This window comes from Eleutherodactylus coqui, chromosome 7 (genome assembly GCF_035609145.1).
Source record: "Eleutherodactylus coqui strain aEleCoq1 chromosome 7, aEleCoq1.hap1, whole genome shotgun sequence".
Taxonomy (NCBI): domain Eukaryota; kingdom Metazoa; phylum Chordata; class Amphibia; order Anura; family Eleutherodactylidae; genus Eleutherodactylus; species Eleutherodactylus coqui.
In genome coordinates, this window is record NC_089843.1 from 82,621,411 (window position 1) to 82,641,632 (window position 20,222).

At 42.3% G+C, this 20,222-nt stretch overlaps 1 protein-coding gene across 3 annotated transcripts in view; it reads left to right on the plus strand.

The window, feature by feature from the left end:
• The window catches only part of SLC2A9 (solute carrier family 2 member 9), a 293,866-nt gene that overhangs the window by 158,268 nt on the left and 115,376 nt on the right, over positions 1-20,222 (plus strand). For all 3 annotated transcript variants that reach the window (XM_066573278.1, XM_066573277.1, XM_066573279.1), the window contains 2 exons: positions 8,931-9,118; positions 10,806-10,916. In XM_066573278.1, the coding sequence (XP_066429375.1) occupies positions 8,931-9,118; positions 10,806-10,916 (299 nt within the window). The remainder of the gene's footprint in view (positions 1-8,930; positions 9,119-10,805; positions 10,917-20,222) is intronic.

Consider the following 20,222-nt stretch of genomic DNA (forward strand, 5'->3'; position numbering starts at 1 on the left):
TTGTTTGGGAAGATTACCGAGGGCTCATATACTACTCATTGCTAATTACTATCCACAGTGAAAAGTATAACTTTACCTGTGAGTCAGCTAGAACAGGGGTCCCCAACTCCAGTCCTCAGGGACCACCAACAGGTCATGTTTTCAGGATATCCTATGGTAAGAACATCCGTGGCAATATCTGAGGACCGACAATAATTACATCACCTGTGCCATACTGAGGAAATCCTGAAAACATGACCTGTTGGGGATCCATGAGGACTGGAGTTGGGGAACACTAAGCTAGAAGATGAAAGAAAAGAGAACAGCACTCAAGTGAATTATATGGAGATCAGGGTAGTCTAAGGCAAAAAGGGACAGGGATCCTTAAGACAACCATCATAATCTTGATGCATATGAGCTAGGTCAGCACATTGTATTTCAGAATCACTTTTGTCTATATATTTGCTTTTTACACCTTAACTGTAGAGAAAGGGTCTTTCTCCGTGCGACTGACGCCACTTACACAACACGGTCTTGAGTGTCTTCCATTCTTCGAATCTCATGCTTATAATTTAAAGGGTTGACTCAAAGAGTAGGACTTTTTCCAAGTCTTCACCCATCCGCTAAATGAGTGAAAACTGATAGATCGTAGGGGGTCAGACCACGGGAATCTCCACCGATCCTGAGAACAGGAGATCCATATTCCCCTATTTCTCAATGCAGGGTTGCTTCTACCCATTTCTGTAACATTGCAGCAAATGGGCGTCTCATCGCACCAGCAGCACCTCGCATTTCAATGGGGCTGAGAGATAACCGAGTGCTATGTATGGCTATTTACATTAGCGCCAATGAAATGCATGCAGCTGCAGCATACATGCAGTGTGTTGCCCCATTTATTTTAATTGGGCTGATAGAAATAGCCGAGCGCTTTGGACTCGGTTATCTCTGTCTGCCCTATTGAAATGATTAGAGCTGCTGCTATGCATGCGCGACAAGCAGCCCATTGTATGTAATATTATAGAAATGCGAAGGAGCGACACTATATTTAAAAATAGGTGGGATATGGGTTCCCCTTTCTCAGGATCAGTGGGAGACCCAATGTTCAGACCTCCACTATCAGTTATTCATCTATCAGTTTTCACCCCTCTAGCGGGAGGGTGAAAACCTGAAAAAAGTTGTACTCTCTGGAATAGCCTTTTAAACCCCTTCCCGCTCCAGGACGTACATTTACGTCCTGGAGTGTAAGGGCATGTATGCAGGGAGGTCACGGGGTGACCTCTCTGCATACAGCGTGGGCGTCAGCTCTTTACTACAGCTGACACCCGCAAGCAATAGCCGCGATTGGACGTTTGGCTGATCGCGGCTATAAACCCTTTAAATGCCGCTGTCAATTCTGACAGCGGCCTTTAAAGCCCCTGAATGCTGTTCCGGGGTCCCGTACGCCCCCCCCCACACGCGGTGAGATCGGGGAAGCCATGCAGGTGTCATGGCTGCCGGGGGCCTTCTGAAAGGCCTCAGGACTGCCTTTAGAGACTGCCTATCAAGCAGTCCCCGTGGAGAGGCTTGATAGGCTGCCTGGCAGAATGCAGTATGAGGTAATGCTATAGAATTACGTCATACTGCAGGAGCAATCAAAGTATCGCAAATTGTAGTTCCTCAGGGGGACTTAAAAGTAAAGTAAAAAAAGAGCAATAAAGTTTTTCTAATTGGGAAAAAAAAAAAAGTTATAAAAGTTTAAATCACCCTGCTTTTGCCATATCTATAATTAAAAGGTCCAAATAATAAAAATACATATTTGGTATCGCCACATCCGTAAAAATCTGATCTATGAAAGTAGTGCATTATTTACCCCGCATGGTGAACGTTGTCCGACAGAAAAAATAAAGAACGCCAGAAATGCACTTTTTCAGTCACCCTGTCTCCCAGAAAAAACGCAATAAAAAGTGATCAAAAAGTCGTATGTATTCTGAATTAGTACTAATGGAAAATACAGGACATCCCACAGAAAATTAGCCATCACTAAACTACGTCGACGGAAAAATAAAAAAGTTATTGCGCGCACAAGATGACCGCAGAAAATAATTAAAAAACTTAAATGTCTTTGAAAAAAAAAAAGAGTAGTATAGTAAAAAAAAAACCTATACAAGTTTGGTATCGCAGCAATTGTACTGACTGATAGAATAAAGTTATCATGTCGTTTTTGTTGGACTTTGTGCGCTGTAGAAACAAGACGCACTGAAATATGGCGGAATGTCGTTTTTTTTTTTTCATTTTACTCCACCTAGAATTTTTAAAAAGTTGTTCAGTACATTATATGGTACTTTAAATAGCATCACTGAAAACTACAACTCGTCCCGCAAACAACAAGCCCTCATACAGCGACATCGATGGATAAATAAAGGAGTTATGATTTTTTTAAGGGGGGAGAAAAAAACGAAAATGGAAAAAAAAGGGCCGTGTCTTTAAGGGGTTAAATCAGTCCAAATATCTGAAGAAGCTCCTCTTAGAACCAACACATCATATTAACTTTTGGATTGCTAATAAAAATATAATTTTCAAGAGTAATTTTGATTGCCCGATTCTTCTACACTGTCTTTGTATTAGGATTGGAATCCTACGAGGGCGCCATCAAAGCAGCGCTGTTTTCTTCTTCACTCCTGTATGGAAAGTAGGTTCTTCTACAATAAAGCATTCTCTGCCATGCATTCAATGATGGAGACGCGGTGATTCCATGAGTGCTGCGGTTCCTTCATTGTGCTGACTTGTAGGAATCCTAGCGATCAGCCGGCTTCCATAAATCAAACATTTCTGTTCTATCCTAATGGCTCCTTTGATGTTTTTGTCAAGACACAGAATGTGGTGTTTGAAAGCACACATATGCAAACATAGCTGTTTAGGATGTAGTGGGATGAAATCTTGCTAATTAAGTATGTTTTTGGACCTGTTATTTTCATGGGTTTTTTTCCTGCACAATCTGCCTCTTCTGATGTAACTCTGTGGCAGACTTTTTTTTATTAGTTATAGCGTACTCAGCTTTCTTCTATTCCAGGGAGATTAGGCATAAAAGTAGGCCAGTACTTTGTAGTCAACGTTTCCAAGTGGCTTCACCTATACATCTGAATGTTTCCAGGTACTTTGATGTTCTGCCAAGTTCCGTTAGTGAAATGTCATTTTATCTGGTTTATACATATTCTAATATTATTTGCGTTTTGATGTTCAGTGTATAATCTACTAGTTTAGAAAATTAGAGGAGGCGGAAATTCGGAAAATTATTTATCAAAAATATCACTTGGTCAGATATTTAAAAAAAAAATGAAAAAATGTGTTATATAAAGACATACATTTAAGGAGCTTGATAAGAGATAAGGATAATATGAATGGGGGTAAATCATGCGGTACCCATCCTGGATCACAATAAAAAAAGAGGTTTAGCTAATTTAATTATTGTATATTTATGCAAATTATGCACAATAGTATTATGGAATTATGATGGGGAACTCAGATCCTAGCCATTTAATCCACTCAGCACCACAATAATATTGATGGCGGCATTCTCAAAGAGAGAAAGCTCTTATTGTTAATTGCACGCCAGCCGAAGCCTTACAATCACCAGGGCAGTTAATGTAGACAGCCCACGGCTTCCCATAGGCCCCTGGGGTTGTCAAGTAATGATGCGTGTTGGAGCACACATTAGGAATGCTCTAGCAGATGCCTGAGCAGCTTACATGTGTAGGAAATACTGTGCTGTCATCTCAACATATGACATTATATTACACTGCAGTTTAAAAAATAATTAAAAACTAAAATATTACTCGTATAAAAAAATGATTGTCTTGTATAGTAAATAGACATTTTAAATTATGTAAAAAAAGTTGTTCAATAATCACAGTAAATTCATCATGTTTGGAGTTAGATAATTAATTACTAGAGATGAGCGAGCACCAAAATGCTCGAGTTACTCGAGTTGAACTTTCAGTGATGCTCGAGAGTTCGTTTCAAGTAACAAACCCCATTGAAGTCAATGGGCGACTCGAGCATTTTTGTATATGACTGGTGCTCCGCTAAGGTTTTCATTTGTGAAAATCTTAGCAATACAGCCGGCTCCATTGAAAGCAATGGGCTGCCGGCGAGCGCGGGATCAATTTTCGGGAAGGGCTTGAAAATATAAGCCCTTACCTGAAAATCATCCTAAAATGTGTAAAAATTAAAAAAAATGTATACTCGCCTTTCCGCTGCAGTTGGAGTTCAGCCGCGTCTGGCCGGCAGTTCTCCTGAACTGCTTTCTGTAGTATTCAGCAGGTGGGGATTTAAAATCCTTGCCTGCTGAATGAGCTGCCTCTGATTGGTCACAGCCTCACCAATCAAAGGGACCTCTCACTCACCCATTCATGAATTCATGAATGGGTGAGTGAGTGCTGCCTCTGATTGGCTCAGCGCAGGGACCAATCTGGGGCAGCTCTCAGCTGAATGACAGCTGAGAGCTGCCCCTGATTGGTCCGTGCGCTGAGCCAATAGGAAGCAGCACTCACCCATTCATTGTCAGGCAGACTATTCCTAGGGCATTGAAACCACGTGTAATAGATTTCTCAAAACAAAATGTAAAGAAATGTATAAACAATAAGATATAGCAGAAAAAGTTGTGCTGACACCGGCCGTCAGTCTGAATTCTTTATCTCCTCAGCATAGGACATTCTATTCAATTAAGGCCCCCTGAATTGATATTGTGTCAAGGTGTGCTGCTGGGATCTGTAGTACTGAGCTTCCTAGCAGCACAGCTCCACAGGTGAGGGTTAATTGAGCTGGCTGGGTGTGGTATTCTCCAGCAGGCAAAATTAACCCTCACCTGTGGAGCTGTGCTGCTAGGAAGCTCAGTACTACAGATCCCAGCAGCACACCCTGACATATTGTATATCTGCAAAATTCTTGTTAAAGGAAAATGGCAATGATACGACAGAGGCAGAGTCATACAAGTTGGAAGATGGATACAAAATGGATTGATATTTACTGTCCTAACACTCATATGCGTTACACAGAACATTAGTCGCTGTGTGAATGGAGGCAGAGCAGGCCGGGTTCGTTCTGGCCTGCCTGCTTCCATTTACGGGAAACAGGTAGTCACTCAAAGATTGAGAGAATCTTGTTTACATGGGCCAACAGTCACCTTGGTTTTTGGGTGAGCTAAAAACCATGTGACTCTGACAATTTGCCGATCAGTGCCCTGTAGGCGGTCACTTGTACACAGGACAACTATCGCCAAAATTCACTGATGTGTAAAGGGGCCTTGAGACAGCATTACTGCAGTTGTTCAGTATCTCTTCTGACAAGCAGAGAAGATGCTGGAGCTTCAGAAGCAGTTGGCTCAACACACAGTGATCCTTACCTAGTAGAGCAGAGAGAGAGAAGCAAGACTATGTGCAAAACTGAATAGGAGTGATCACCGTGGAACATTTGCTGAGGTGAGCTGGACATAGAAAGGCTGTTTAATAGAAACAGCAGATGGCACTATTCTAACATAAGTCCTGAAATATCTAGGGGTATAAATATTTTAGCTCATAATACAGGGTGAGCCATGGAAAAGTAGCCTGCCTTTGACAATACTGTAGCAGCAAAAAGTTATTTTAGAAGGCTTTGTGCAAAGTGGATGAATTAAGGAAACATAAGACACCTTCACCGACACGTACCCCAATACAAAACCACCTTCTAAATGTTGCATTCAGAGTATGGTTCTTAAATGGTGCCAAATTGGATCTGTCATAAACATGAGCAAGTGGATTGTTTTTTCCAAAGTTTTATTGATTTACCCACATCTTCCAACAGATAGAAGTGATCAGCATTCACTTCTGCGCACGTTGCACATGGCTAATACTGCCTGCAGCTCTTCAACGGTGATGCTGCGGATAGTATTCATGATTTTTTCCCGCAGTACATCCAGCGTATGTGGATTATTGGCGTACACCTTCTTTAGATTTCCCAACAGATAAAAATCACATGTAGAGAACCCAGGGAATGTGTTGGCCATAACTACTTACTCACAGTTCGCTCTTCCATAAACAGTTCTTGAACCCGTACCAGTGCGTCGTAGGAGGTGCGGCCTGCTATCCCATCATGTTGGAAAAAACAAAACATTCTTTCTTCTGGTGTTAGTTGGTCGTAAAACTGTTCAGACATGTTCAGATAAACCGCCGCATTTACACTTGATTTGAAGAAAATCAACAATTTGTGTTTCTAACTTCCCACCAAATGCCAATTTTCTGGTCGTGCAGTGGTGTTTTATGATTCAGGTGGGGATTTTAAGTAGCCCAGAACTTCACGTGACTTGATAAATTACACCATGCTTTGTCCATGATAAAGTACAGCAATGGATCCAAACGTCCCCTAGCAATCATAATCAGCCACCACGTACAGTAATTTACATGTTTAGCTTCATTAAGTTCTTCAGTTCCTGCCCATGTTATTCGGTTTAGTTTCAGGTTACAGAGATTTCAGCACCCACCGATAAGTCATTCGTGATGCGCCAACTTGCTGGGACATTCTGAGTTGCTTTTCGAGGGCTATTTGCAATCCTCTGCTGAATGTGACGGATGACTTTAGACATCCGGACTGACAACCTTGGTTTCTTCATGTTTGTGAAAGACCTGATTTGATGCCTTTTCTGAATTGGGCACTGAATACAAAATTTAGCAGGTGGTTTTGTGCCGCAGTACTTGTCAGCGAAGGCCTCTTGTGTTTCCTTAATTGATCCACTTTGCAATTAGCCTTCCCCAATTACTCATCACTGTTGCATGGAGAATATAAAGGGACAAATTTATGAAAGCTGTCTAAGCGGAAATCTGTCTTTGTTGCCCATAGCAACCAATCACAGCTCAGCTTTCATTTCTTATACTGCTAAGGTAAAATGAAAGCTGCTCTATGATTGGTTGAATTGGGCAACAAAGACAGATTTTCTTCTTTATGGCTTACATAAGAGTAAGTTACCAAGACCAGAGGTGGAGGTGACTTTTTCATAACTCAAATATTAGTAGCAGTGAGTAGAATATTCTTTTAAAGGGAATATTCGCCATCTTTATGTTCTCCTCTCTGAGGGCAGTGTAAGGTAGTGACAGGTGCGTTGATTACAGCAATGTGTCTAGCTTATCTATATGTGAAGTAGTTTGTCAGAAACTTACATCTTATCAGTAGCAGCAAACACATATAGAGGGGTACAGGCAGGGGCGTAACTAAAGGCTCAGGGGCCCTGATGCAAAACGTGATCTGAGCCCCCCTCTGTATCTGTACCCATACCCATACCTAAACCATGCTGCAGAGAGACATAAATAACTTAAAGCTTCTGAGCCCCAATGCAAAACTTGTAACAGGGCCCCCAACTATAATGCTTTATTCATAGGACTGGGCTCCCTATATGGAGAAGAGAGGCCTTATGGGCCCCCTAAGGTTCCTGGGCCCGGGTGCAACCGCATCCCCTGCACCCTCTATAGTTACGCCCCTGGGTACAGGAAGTAGTCCTCAATATTCATGAGCTGCAGGTTAGTCCTGCCTCCTTGACCCTCTAGCCAATGATTGATAGCTATTAGAGATGAGCGAGCATACTCGTCCGAGCTTGATGCTCATTCGAGTATTAGGGTGCTCGAGATGCTCGTTACTCGAGACGAGCACCACGCGGTACTCAGTCTCGATTAAATGAGCACTAACCATTGAATTCAATGGAGCCGGCAATACAGCCGGCTCCATTGAAAGCAATGGGCTGCCGGCGAGCACGGGATGAATTTTCGGGAAGGGCTTAAAAATATAAGCCCTTACCTGAAAATCATTCTAAAATGTGTAAGCCCGCCGGCTAACATTGAATTCAATGGGCTAACATCGTTCTGCCGGGACAAGGTGAGTATATATTTTTTTTTTACTTTTTACACAGTTTAGGATGATTTTCAGATAAGGGCTTATATTTTTAAGCCCTTCCCGAAAATTCATTCCGCGCTCGCCGGCAGCCCATTGCTTTCAATGGAGCCAGCTGTATTGCCGGCTCCATTGAATTCAGTGGGCTAACATTGTTCTTCTCTGCCACAGCTGTTACAGCTGTGGCAGAGGAGAACGATCGTAATACTGACAGTGTGGGGGAGGGGGGGTCTCACTCTTGCCACTATTGTGGCTTAATAGTGAGACCTCAGAGCCCGAAATGCAGCCCTGCATGTTGCTCCTCGCCTGCCCTATCCATTTCTGTGTTTTTTATATGACTTTGGTGAATTGCTAAGATTTTCACAAATGAAAACCTTAGCGGAGCACCAGTCATATACAAAAATGCTCGAGTCGCCCATTGACTTCAATGGGGTTCGTTACTCGAAACGAACTCTCGAGCATCACTGAAAGTTCGACTCGAGTCACGAGCACTCGAGCATTTTGGTGCTCGCTCATCTCTAATAGCTATCTATGCACAATAATAGATAGACAACTGTCACCTAAAGCTCATAAATATCTGAACATATCCAGTATTCTTCGAAGTATGTGCTAGTGATGATAAAATGTAAGTTTCTGACAAACTACTTCCGATACATATAGCAAAGTTTTGGCTGTAATCAGCATGTGTGTCAAGTCACTATCTTATGCTGCCCTCAGAAGGAGACCATAATGATGGTGACAGATTGCCTTTAAGGTGTCTCCAAATCAAAGCTCTCTTCGATAAAACCATTTTCAGGTATTGAAAAAATGAAATGAATTCTGCTCACATCATCAAAAATTAATGATCCCTCTATTTGCGCATATTATAAATCTTTAGCATATACCATTGCTATATGCCGCACTAGTAAGTATGCCATCAATTAGAATACCGGTATCCAAGGAGTCTTCTATCAAAATGGATACATTTATATGCAGACTATATTGGTTCATAGAATTATAGCCTATTACTCAATATGAATCTAATGCTCATTGACAATGAATACAATTATTATTCTGTTTAGCTTTTCGCACATTCCTTGGAAAGAAGGATGTTTCTCAAGATATTGAAGATGTGCTGGCAGAGACCAGGATACAGAGGAACATTCATTTAGTGTCTGTAATTGAGCTCTTGAAGATGCGTTCGGTGAGGTGGCAGATTATAACCGCGGTAGTAACAATGGCTTCTTACCAGCTGTGTGGCTTGAATGCTGTAAGTAACTACAGTTTTTGACTTGCATTACAGTACTCCCATTGTTCTCATCTTTTTCCCCTAGTAGTCACAGCAGGGCCTTTCTTTCTACAGTTATCATAGAATCATAGATAACTGTAGATAAAATACATGAAATAACTGAACTGGCTAGGGCTTTGTTAACTGTGACGTTTGATTCCATAGAAATATGGCTAAGCCTGTAGAGTGATCCAAAAAGTTAGGAGAAGAGATCATTGCCTTGCACAAGAAAAGATACAGAAAGCTGATATAGCAAAGCCGCTAAATGTTTCTAGAGATACAGTTGGAAGCAGTTAAAAAGATCAAAGTTATAGCAACACTTGCTACCTACCCTACATGGACAGAAAAAGGAAGCTACAATTAAGAAAAAACCTCTAATAGGTACTAGTGTAGTATGTCTCCACTGGAAGACATGGGTTGCCTGGGCTGAGCTACAGGTAACGTCCAGGTCATGTCCACAGCTGCCGATTGGCTCCTGCAGACACACCTTCACAGATTTCCCACGCCAACGCGAACTCTGAGCTGAACATCTCCCCCCTCCAGGACCTGTGTGATCTGCAGAGCATTCCCCATGGACAGAACATCCGTGTGTTGGGGAGAGGAGACTACAGTCCGGAGAGGTGTTAGTTATTGTTAATAGGACCAGTGTACACCCTGAAGCCCTTTTTGTATACTTTATAGAAAAAGGCAGCTATTACTGGCTGCCGCCAGATTCCTGAGGAGGCAGGTGGTCAAAAGCCCTCATGTGACTGCAAAAGACCTGCAGCAAGAATTGGTGACAGCAGGCACTGAGGTTTCTGCTTGTAAAGTAAGGCACATAGTAAATGCTATAGATCTTCTTGCCTGAACTCCCCGACATACACCCAAAAGTACAAGAAAAGTGGGCTGCAATATGCCCAAAAGAATATAAATAAGCCACAGACGTTTTAGGCTGCCTTCACACGAGTGTCAAAATCACATGAGACTTGTTCGTTGGAAGACGCACAAATATAAACTCCATTCTTTCGAATGAGGTCATACACATGAGCGATGGAACCGCGATGGGTGCTTGTGCAGTAAACAAATCGCGGCATGTTCTATCTTGCTGCATTCTCTCACATCGCAGCACCCATTGTTTTCAATGCTACCAGCGGCAGCATTGCCAGGTCTCCCATTGAAAGCAATGGGAGAAACTCCGCGATTCTCCTGCGGTGACTGAAGCCGCAGCAGAGTTGCTTCTTCCCTGTAGTGACGTGAGGCTGTTTTGCCATGAAAACACCTCGCCTCTTCGGGGAATTCACATGGTGTAGAATTGGATATAAGGATGGGAATTACGACCCCATATCTCGCTGGCCCGTATGAAGTCAGCCTTAAGGATTCTGTTCTGTGGAGTGATGAAACAAAATTGGAACTTTTGAAACCTATGGATTAGCAGTGTGTCTGGAGGAGGAAGAATTAAGCATACAATGAGGAACCCATCCAATTGTAGACATTTCCAGGAGGAGTGAAAAAGGAACATCAAAACACTGAGTTTTAAGAAAAGATACTTCAGTTATCCAATGGGGAATAAAAGTATTTAGTAAAACAAGCATATAAGTGTTGTGTAGTTTGAAGACTTTTGGTCTTATATTTTTGACATGATGGCTGTTTATTAACCTATTCTGTTATTTTCTGCTTTGACCTACTACAGATTTGGTTTTATACGAACAATATATTTAAAGAAGCTGGTATTCAACCTACAACCATTCCATACATTACCTTATCCACAGGGGCTGTTGAAATCGTGGCTGCTGTTGTATCTGTAAGTAGATTTCTGACTTTATATTTAGAGATGAGCGAGCATACTCGCTAAGGGCAATTACTAGATCGAGCATTGCCCTTAGTGAGTATCTCCCCGCTCGGGAGCAAAGATTCAGCTGCCGGCGGCAGGCGGAGAGCGGCGGGGAAGAGCGGGGAGGAACGGAGGAGAGATCTCTCTCTCCCTCTCTCCCCCTGCTCATGACCGCAACTCACCTGTCACCCACGCCGGCAGCCAAACCTTTTCCTCCGAGCGGGGAGATACTCGCTAAGGATAATGCTCGATCGAGTAATTGCCTTTAGCGAGTATGCTTGCTCATCTCTATTTATATTTTATTTAAGTCTATTGGGTTATTTTCCCATACAAACATAAAAGATGTGCGTCTTCACGAGAAATAAAACTGTACTTTCATTTGCTTCAACACAGGCACCCATCCAGAGAAGGGCTTGCTGCACCATATGCCAATTAGAACTGAAAAACATTTTTCTTGAATGTAACACAAATCTTGCTATTTTTAATCTTGTATAGATGACAAGTAATCTCAGTGTCCTGGAAAATTAAAGGGGTTGTCCAGTTACCGGACAACATTGCAGCAATAGCTCAACAAACAGAACAGTACTTACCCCTCCTCTGATGCGGAGAATCCAGTACTGTTGCCTTGCCGCCCTCTCGGTAATTGTTGTTGCAGATGACGCCAGCAGAAGTCCCTTGACCACCGCAGCCAATCAGAGGCTGCTGCATTGCCACACATTTTCCGGGTGCCCGTGCTCTCATCCTGGGCACCATAATGCCAGGAGTTCAGATATAGCTATTCATGAATGAATAGTTAAGGGCTATGTGTGATTGGCTGAGCGCTCAGCCAATAACTAAGCAGTAGCTGCTATTGGTTGAGCCCTCAGCCAATCTGCACAGCTCTTTCAGGAGGCAGGGATTGAAAGCAATGGAATAGAATGCCGGGGACTTCTGCCACAGCTGTGACAGCTGTGACAGCTGTGGCAGAAGTCCCTGGCATTCTCCATCTCTTTTCAATGGGGCTAGCGCTGCTGCCGCTGGCCCTATTGAAAAGACTGGCGATGTGTCGGCGTGATGCCGATTTTTTTTCTCGCACTGCGATGCGAGACTTTAACTTTAGAATCGCATCGCAGTGGAGAAAATATCGCCAGTGGGTGGGAGCCCTTAGGTACGAGGGTATTTTCCTTGCACAGCAGCACTCAACACAGTTGTTGGTTCAATAGTTTTTAGAGCCTTGTGTGGGGCAGAATGTTAAGGCAGCAGAAATGCAGTCCCAAGCTCTCACTCACAGCCTGAGGGTTGCATGTTCAATCCCTGCATGGTTCAGGTAGCCGGCTCAAGGTTGACTCAGCCTTCCACGATTCTGAGGTCAGTAAAATCAGTACCCAGCTTGTTTGGGGGTAATAAACAAATTACGCTGCAGAATTAGTTGGGACTATACAAATAACATTCATTTTTATTTATTTTGTTCAACCATCAACCTATTTCTATCTAATATGTTCAGCCTCTCGTAATCATTTCTTTACCTGGACTGTTTTCTTTTGACTCTTTGACTCTCAGACCTTCTCTGCCCCAACAATGCTGAAGTTCAAAGAAGTCATTCTTTATTCAGTCTTGTGTGCAATATACAACTTGCAGGGATTGGTGAGACGAACATTGCCTCATCTGTGAACTTTTGCTAAGTCTCTATGGACTAAAGTATTTATATCATTTTTCTTTTCTCATAAAGACATTTTCCTCCTTAGATAAAACTAATAAAAGTATTTATTGTTAAAGCTTTACGGTGTAACCTGTGAGCTTGGTATGAGAGAAGAAATGTAATTGCAGGCACTGAGAACTGATTATGCAAGTTGTGGTAGTTGGTAAGCAAATGAGCAGCTTGGATTATGGGGCTAGAGATGAAACAATGGTGCTGTCTAGCTCGTGATAGCGATTTGTAGGTATATTCAACAATCTGACTCCTTATTAATTAATCTGCACTTATTTAGCAGGCCGGTGTCACACAAACGTATTTGCGCAACATTTTGATTTCAATGGGTTCCTTCACATGCGTGTATTTTATACACCCATTTCATTTGTGCAAAACAAAATACGCAGTATGTTCTTTTTTCCTATAATGAAAAAAATTGGGAACCATGTTAGCCAGTAGAGCAAAATGTAATTGTTCTCAGGAAGAGAAACCAAGTAATCTTGTAGATATGATACCCAAAAATACATGAAGTCATAGCGAGCTTTCGAACCAACGCAGCGTTCTGCTTCTGGCTTCAATGAAATAGATCCAAAGAGGGATGCATATTTATACACACATACTTATGACAAGGCACAGACATAGATGTGAATAATTTGCACTTAAAAGAATAGAATAGATTTCTCCTACTTCCCAGTCATGCATGAATCCTTGTGAAGCAAACAGACAGCTGTCAGACACCAGATACTACACCAGAATGGATCAAGACCTGACTCAAAAATATGTAATGAATTGAGAAGGGTCGCCAGAAGCCTATCTGTGAGCTCCACAAAACTTTTGGATTTCATACCGGAGAACCCCAGGGTTGGAACATTCTACATGCTTCCAAAACTACACAAAGCTGGCAACCCAGGGAGGCCAGTTAGCTCAGGTGTGGAAACCCTCACTGATGGAATCTCAGGATGGCTAGAAGATGTCCTCAAAGCTGGCAACCCAGGGAGGCCAGTTACCTAATGTGTGGAAACCCTCACTTATGGAATCTCAGGATGGCTAGAAGATGTCTTCAAACCACTGGTGAGAAACACAACCATCTACTTGCAAGACTCCACGGACCCACTGAACAAACTATCAACCATAGGTCCCTTTCCAGATGGCACCATCCAGGCCGCCATTGATGTGGAATCCTTATATTCCAACATCCCACACAAAGATGGACTGATCACCTGCCAGGCACACCTTGAGGCCAATGGGGTTGCCTCTGAATCTCTGTTACAGCTCACGAGATTCATCCTCACACACAATTATTTCTCCTTTGGCAAAGAGATATTCCTGCAATTCACTGGAACCACCATGGGTAGTAAAATGGCACCTCAATATGCCAACCATTTTATGGCAAAACTGGAGAGTGACTTTCTGGCCTCCTGCTCCAGCCAACCGCTGGCCTACTTCCTCTATATTGATGAAATCATAATCATCTGGACCAACACCGAACAAGAACTAATAAAATCCCATGAGAGATTCAGTACATTCCACCCCACCATAAACCTGACATTAAGCTACTCATATACCAAAATCAACTTTTTGGACACCACCATAAAAATTTCAAACAATTCAATACAGACATCACTATACCGAAAACCGATTGATCGTCCCACATACCTCAGATGGGGCAGCTTCCACCCTAAACTCATCAAAAAGTCAATAGTTTACAGCCGGCCCATCAGATACAACCGGATCTGCTCCAACAGACATAGAGGAACATCTATGTCATCTTAAAAAGACATTTTTAAATCAGGGCTACCATCCCACTTTAATTGATGACCAAATCACCAGAGCCACCAGGATACCCAGAAATCAACTACTCCAATACACAGAGAAGGAATGAAACAATCATGTACATCTAGTAGTGACCTACAATCCAAGAGGTACTAAGGAAAACGCAAGGAAGCTCAATCATACCCTACACAAATATGACAGTCTGAAACCATATTCCCGGACCCTCCACGTCTGTGTTACAGGCAACCTCTAAATTTGAGAAACTTTATAGTCAGGAGTGCATTTCCCTCTGACACACAGAAAGGAACTTATCCCTGTAATGTAAGGAGCTGCAAGATCTGCTCATATGTACTGAACACAGACAGGATACAAATCCCCAACACACAGCAGGACTATAGGATCCCGGGGACATTCACATGTTCCACGTCCGATGTTGTATACCTGATCCTGTGCAGCAGATGTCCTGTTGGGGTACTTTATGCTGGAGAAACAGGGCAAAACCTTAAAGCGAGGATGAGATCTCATCGCCACACAATTAGAGAGAGAAATACAGAATTACCTGTGGCCGAGCACTTTTCTAGTTATGGACATGACATAGAAGATATGAAAGTTATGATACTGAAAGGCAATTTCAAGTCACAAAGCCATAGAATAATTTGGGAATATAAATTTATAACAACTTTTGACACTTTCAATAGAGGGTTAAATTCTTCACAAGGATTCATGCGTGGAGTATGAGAAATCTATAGCACACATAACACTATTGGTTTAGTGACCCCCTAACACTAATTCAGGAACCATAAAACCTTCACTCCCTTATCACTGTCTATTTAAAGATGTTTGTAGTATTCTTCTAGGTGCAAATTAATCACATCCATGTCTGTGGCTTGTCATAAGTATGTGTGTATAAATATACATGCCTCTTCAGATCTATTTCATTTGAGCCTGAAGCAGAACCCTGCGTTGGTTCGGAAGCTCACATTAACATCATGTATTTTTGTTCGCTATTAAAAGGTATCCTATCTACAAGATTATGTGGTTTCTCTTGTTGGGAACAATCACATTCTATTTTCCTATCTCGCACAAATATGAACCCCACTCTTTACACATGAGCAATGTTTTCCCGCATGGCACTGTGATGTGATGTTATGTGAGAAACAAAATTGCGTCATGTTCTATCTGGCTGCGTGATCTCGCAACACAGCCCCATTGTTTTTAATGTGGCCGGCGGCAGCAGCGCCGGCCCCATTGAAAGCAATGGAAGAGGTTCCGCGATCCCCAGCCGCGGCTGTGACAACCACAGAGGGGAATTCCCCTCATTCCTAAAGTGATGCAAGGCTATTTTCCCATGAAAACGCCTCACTTTCCTGGGGAATTCACATAGTAGGCTGTGCGATATGGGAGCTGGACTCACGGTCCCATATCATGCTCGCCCATGTGAAGTTAGCTTAATAGTAGCATTTCATGTATTAGGGCTCCTTCACACAATCGTATTTGCATGTGAATTGATATCAATGAGTTCATACACATTTCTTGTGCGTACAAAAGAAAAAAATGTGCTCTATCTTCCTGTGCATTTGCGCAGCAAAGGATCCCATTGAAGTCTATGGGAGGTTTGCAAATGCTTGCTCAATGCATGCAGAAATGTACAATAGGCAGCGCAAAACCGTCGGAAAATGAACACATCCGGACCTCATTAGGCTAAATATCTATTTAAATCAGGATAGATGTGTGTTGCTCGCAAATAAAAAGAAGTACAGTACAATGTGTAGATACGTGCTCAAATCAACCTTGTTCATAGTGCAAATACATTCCGCTGAGGAGCCTTTAGAGAATTAGCATGCGCTATACCTTATCCTAGACATGGACCCTTTTTACGCCTATACATCTATAAGCCACTTAATTAGAGGCACCTACCCTTTTGAAGCTTCCCTCTATGGAAATTAGACTCAGAACCTCAGAGTGCAACATAAAATGGAGTGACAAATTTAAGTGTGAATCTGCATTAAAGCCGATTTACAGGCAAAGACAATCTTTCAAACGATTGAAAGATTGACAGTTTTAGCAATCATTTTGCATAAAGTGTTCATGGACACTAATGTCCATGAACACTTTTATTAGCTTCATTTGCATGTAAAAGAGCCTCCAGGAGCTGTTTGTAGAACACAGCATGTGGTCTGAACTTTGCAATCAGCTCCTTTGTTCTTTCAGGGGCTGTTGGCAGAATACAATGTAATCTCCGACTCCCATATAGAACACAGCCTGAGGTCCCTATTATCTCTCTCCCTCTGAAAGATGGATTTTAAGCTCCCCTGAAAATCATCGTTTAGCCGAAAATTAAACAATGGCAGCGTTTACACGCAATGATTATTGCTCATATGTCATCGCTTAAACAAATTTTGAGCAATAATCATTGCGTGTAACTGAGCCTTTGGACTGGGAAGATCAAGCTATCTGAGCAACTTTAAATGAGGACTGGCCATCAGTGCTAGACTAGGATCTCATACACTGCCAACCTTATCGGGTTTTCTCATGCAATGGTGCTGAGAGTATACCGAGAATGGTGTGATTGAGGAAAAACATCCAGAGATTGCAGATTTCTGTAGCACCTTGCCAATAGGAATGTCAGAATTTGGTGTATGCAGCATGAATCAATGAGCTGTTCCTATCAGCGGTACAGAACATGTCATTACTTGCAACTGCAAGAAGCAGCCCCATGCGCGTGGGTCAATATTCCTGCAGAACACTAGTGGAATCAATGTGTCTTTGTGAGGCTAACGGAGGTCCAACATACTACTAGATGGACCATATATCAATGTCAGTTAGATATCTGCTCACCTATGGCTACGGTGGCTTACTGTATGCATTAGCAGTTCATACCAATGAGAAATAATAATACTACAGTATACAGTTTTATGAATAGTTTCGGATTCGGGTTTAACAAAGGAAATAATCTAATGATTAAATATATTTCCATTTAAATTCAATTTATCCTTCCACAATTCTTGCAATGCAGCATAAAAATCCCCCTTTCTAGGTAGAAGCTATAGTTCTATTCATCCTAATCTCCTTAGATCATAATTGCACTTCGAGAACTGCAGTGAAGACTGACACATAAGTAACGCAGTACAAGAATGAGACTAAGGGATATAACACTTCATTACTACAAGATCAGATGGCGTTCAGCTTCTGTGCGGTTCTTTTCTTTATCAAGCCCGTGTACTGATGTAAGACCCAGGTCTCATAATACGGACAGTCCTCTCTACTTTCTTTCATTTCTGCTTCATTACTAGCATGTTCTGGAGGAATGAATGAATGAATTATGCATTTGTTAAAAGTGGTGTACAAGTATATATCTGCTGTGATAACGCCACGTAGAACCTCCTGGAATGACAGCTGATTAACTTGTCTATCACGTCTGCTGCTTGCACACGTCTATCCGGAGATGTGCTGACAATTAAAAGTTCCAATGTTTCAGGTGGAAAGTTTTACATCTTGTTCTTCTTTATCTTTTCAGGTACAGATATAAAATAGACCCTAAAATGGGTTTATAGTGCATGGTTTATGTTGAGACATACAAGCCAATAGGGATGCTGCAAGGCTTGAGCCTAGTAGGGATGTAATTCAGCAATATATTAGGATTACTATACTTACAAGATCATCCTCCGATGGGCCCAGGATCTGACAGATAAGCACAAATTGACTTGTGGTGTGATAGGTATTACCTACAGAGTAACAGTCGGACAGCAGCTAGACTGGCTGGGGTGACTCAGGTGCTGGTAGGTGGTCTCAGGTATCTGGAGCCATGCTGACTGCAGTGTGTCCCACAGTTGCTGGAGGGGTTCCTTAGGGAAGAATCCATAGAATGAACACAATCGAAGTGGTCCCACAGATGTTCAAATTGGTTCAACTGTGGGGAATTAGGGGGCCGGGAAGTACTTGGAAGTCTTGGTAGTGGATTTTCAACCACTGTCAGACATTTCTAGCTATGTGACATGTCACATTGTCTTGTTGGAAGATCCCATCTTCCCGAGTGAAGACAAACAGCAAGGATGGATTCGTAACCAAATCGGTTGAGTGCCTTCCCACAGACAAGGGGCTCAGAGAATGCCACGAAAAATTCCCCAGACCATAACACTGCTGCCACCAACTTGTGTTCTTCCAGTAATGGTTGCAGGGTGTTTGTTCTCTGATGTTTCTTCCCTGACATGCCAACGTCTATTCGTTTGGTGATGCCGAAAACGTGACCCATCAGAGAATGCAACTTTTTGATAATCGGTGGGGGTCCAATTCCGATATTACCATGCAAATTGAAGCCTTTTCTTGCTTTGAAACTTTGTTCGGATAGGTGCAGTTACTATCCATCTGCTTCGGAGCCACGTATGCAGGAGGGTTCACTGAACTATTGTTTTAGACATGCATATAGTAGCCCCCTGCTTAATTTTCACGGTGAGCTGCTCCATTGTAGTGTATTGGTCAGTCCTTGCGCACTTTCATCGCTTATGTTCACCTCTCACATCTATAGCACGTGGTGCTCCGCAGTTTCCACTGCAGTTTTTCCCAATGGTGCCATTTGTCCCCTCATGATACACTTTCACCACAGCAGCTCGCGAACATTTTACAAACTGCGCTGTTTGAGAAATACCGTCACCCTTGGCCCGAAAGCTAACAATGATCCCTTCTTGCAACTCTGATAAATGGCTTCTTTTACTCATGACAATCATGAGCGATATGTGAGGTGAGCAGATACCCTGTCTCACACCTGATATCCCCACCAAGCCACGACATGTCCCATCCTTCATGGGCTATGCCCTGCCGTTGCCAAAAGTGGGAGTTGGTCATGATAATGTGACTCTGCTGTGTGTATATAATATAATGCAATTACTCAATTTTTTGCACCACTATCTAACTTATATTCAGTTAGATAGTGGTGCAAAAATTGGGTAATTTGCCACATACTGCAGTTTGCTGTATAAACTCAGAGACAGCCACAAGAACCAGGACTGTGCACAGGGTGTAACTGTCTGCAGACACCCAGAGACTATCACAGGAGCTGCTGCATGAAGGGAGCAACATTCTGTGAGAGACGGTGCTTGGAACTGTGCTACATTACAACAGAACCCAAATCACAAGAGGATATTGAGAGTTTCTTCAGCAAGGAGTCGTAAGTGAGGCCAGTCTCATTAAACCTCAGACAAAGTGTGCATTAATAGTGAACTTTCAGGGACTATCAAGAGTGTAGCAACATTGGTATGGCTGGAATAATTGGTACAAACTGTGTGAGTTTCTTATTATTCCATGCCAGGGGACCTTTTTTTTAATTATTAGAGTTATCACATATTTCCACAAAAGTCCATGGAATATAGATAGTGTGCTGTTCTTCACGACTTTGTACATTAAGTTGCAACAAAATGTTTTGATATCCCGTGTTGAAGTACGAATTGCCTTACCATGGCTCTGTAAATCTAACATAGTAGTTGTTCCATACGAAGTATACAATATTGTTATTCTGTATAGCGCATACCATAATCTTGCTCAGTCGCAAGTAGATGTAGTTATGATTAATTGCGGTACCGTAACACTTTGCTTGTACTCATACTGTTTTCTAAATTGCGTAACCATATTCTTCTGCGGTTGATTAGTTGTAATAAAAGTTTCTATTTTCGTAGCCCCGTTGTCCGCCTCGTATCCTGTCACCTATGTCGCCTACCATCACCCGTGACGTGCAGTACTAGTTTGTCATGCAAATTTCTCACAGCAGGACTGTGATCAGCCTATAAAATGCCAACAACATTATATATGCAGATCTGCAGAACATCCATGTCAGGAATTTT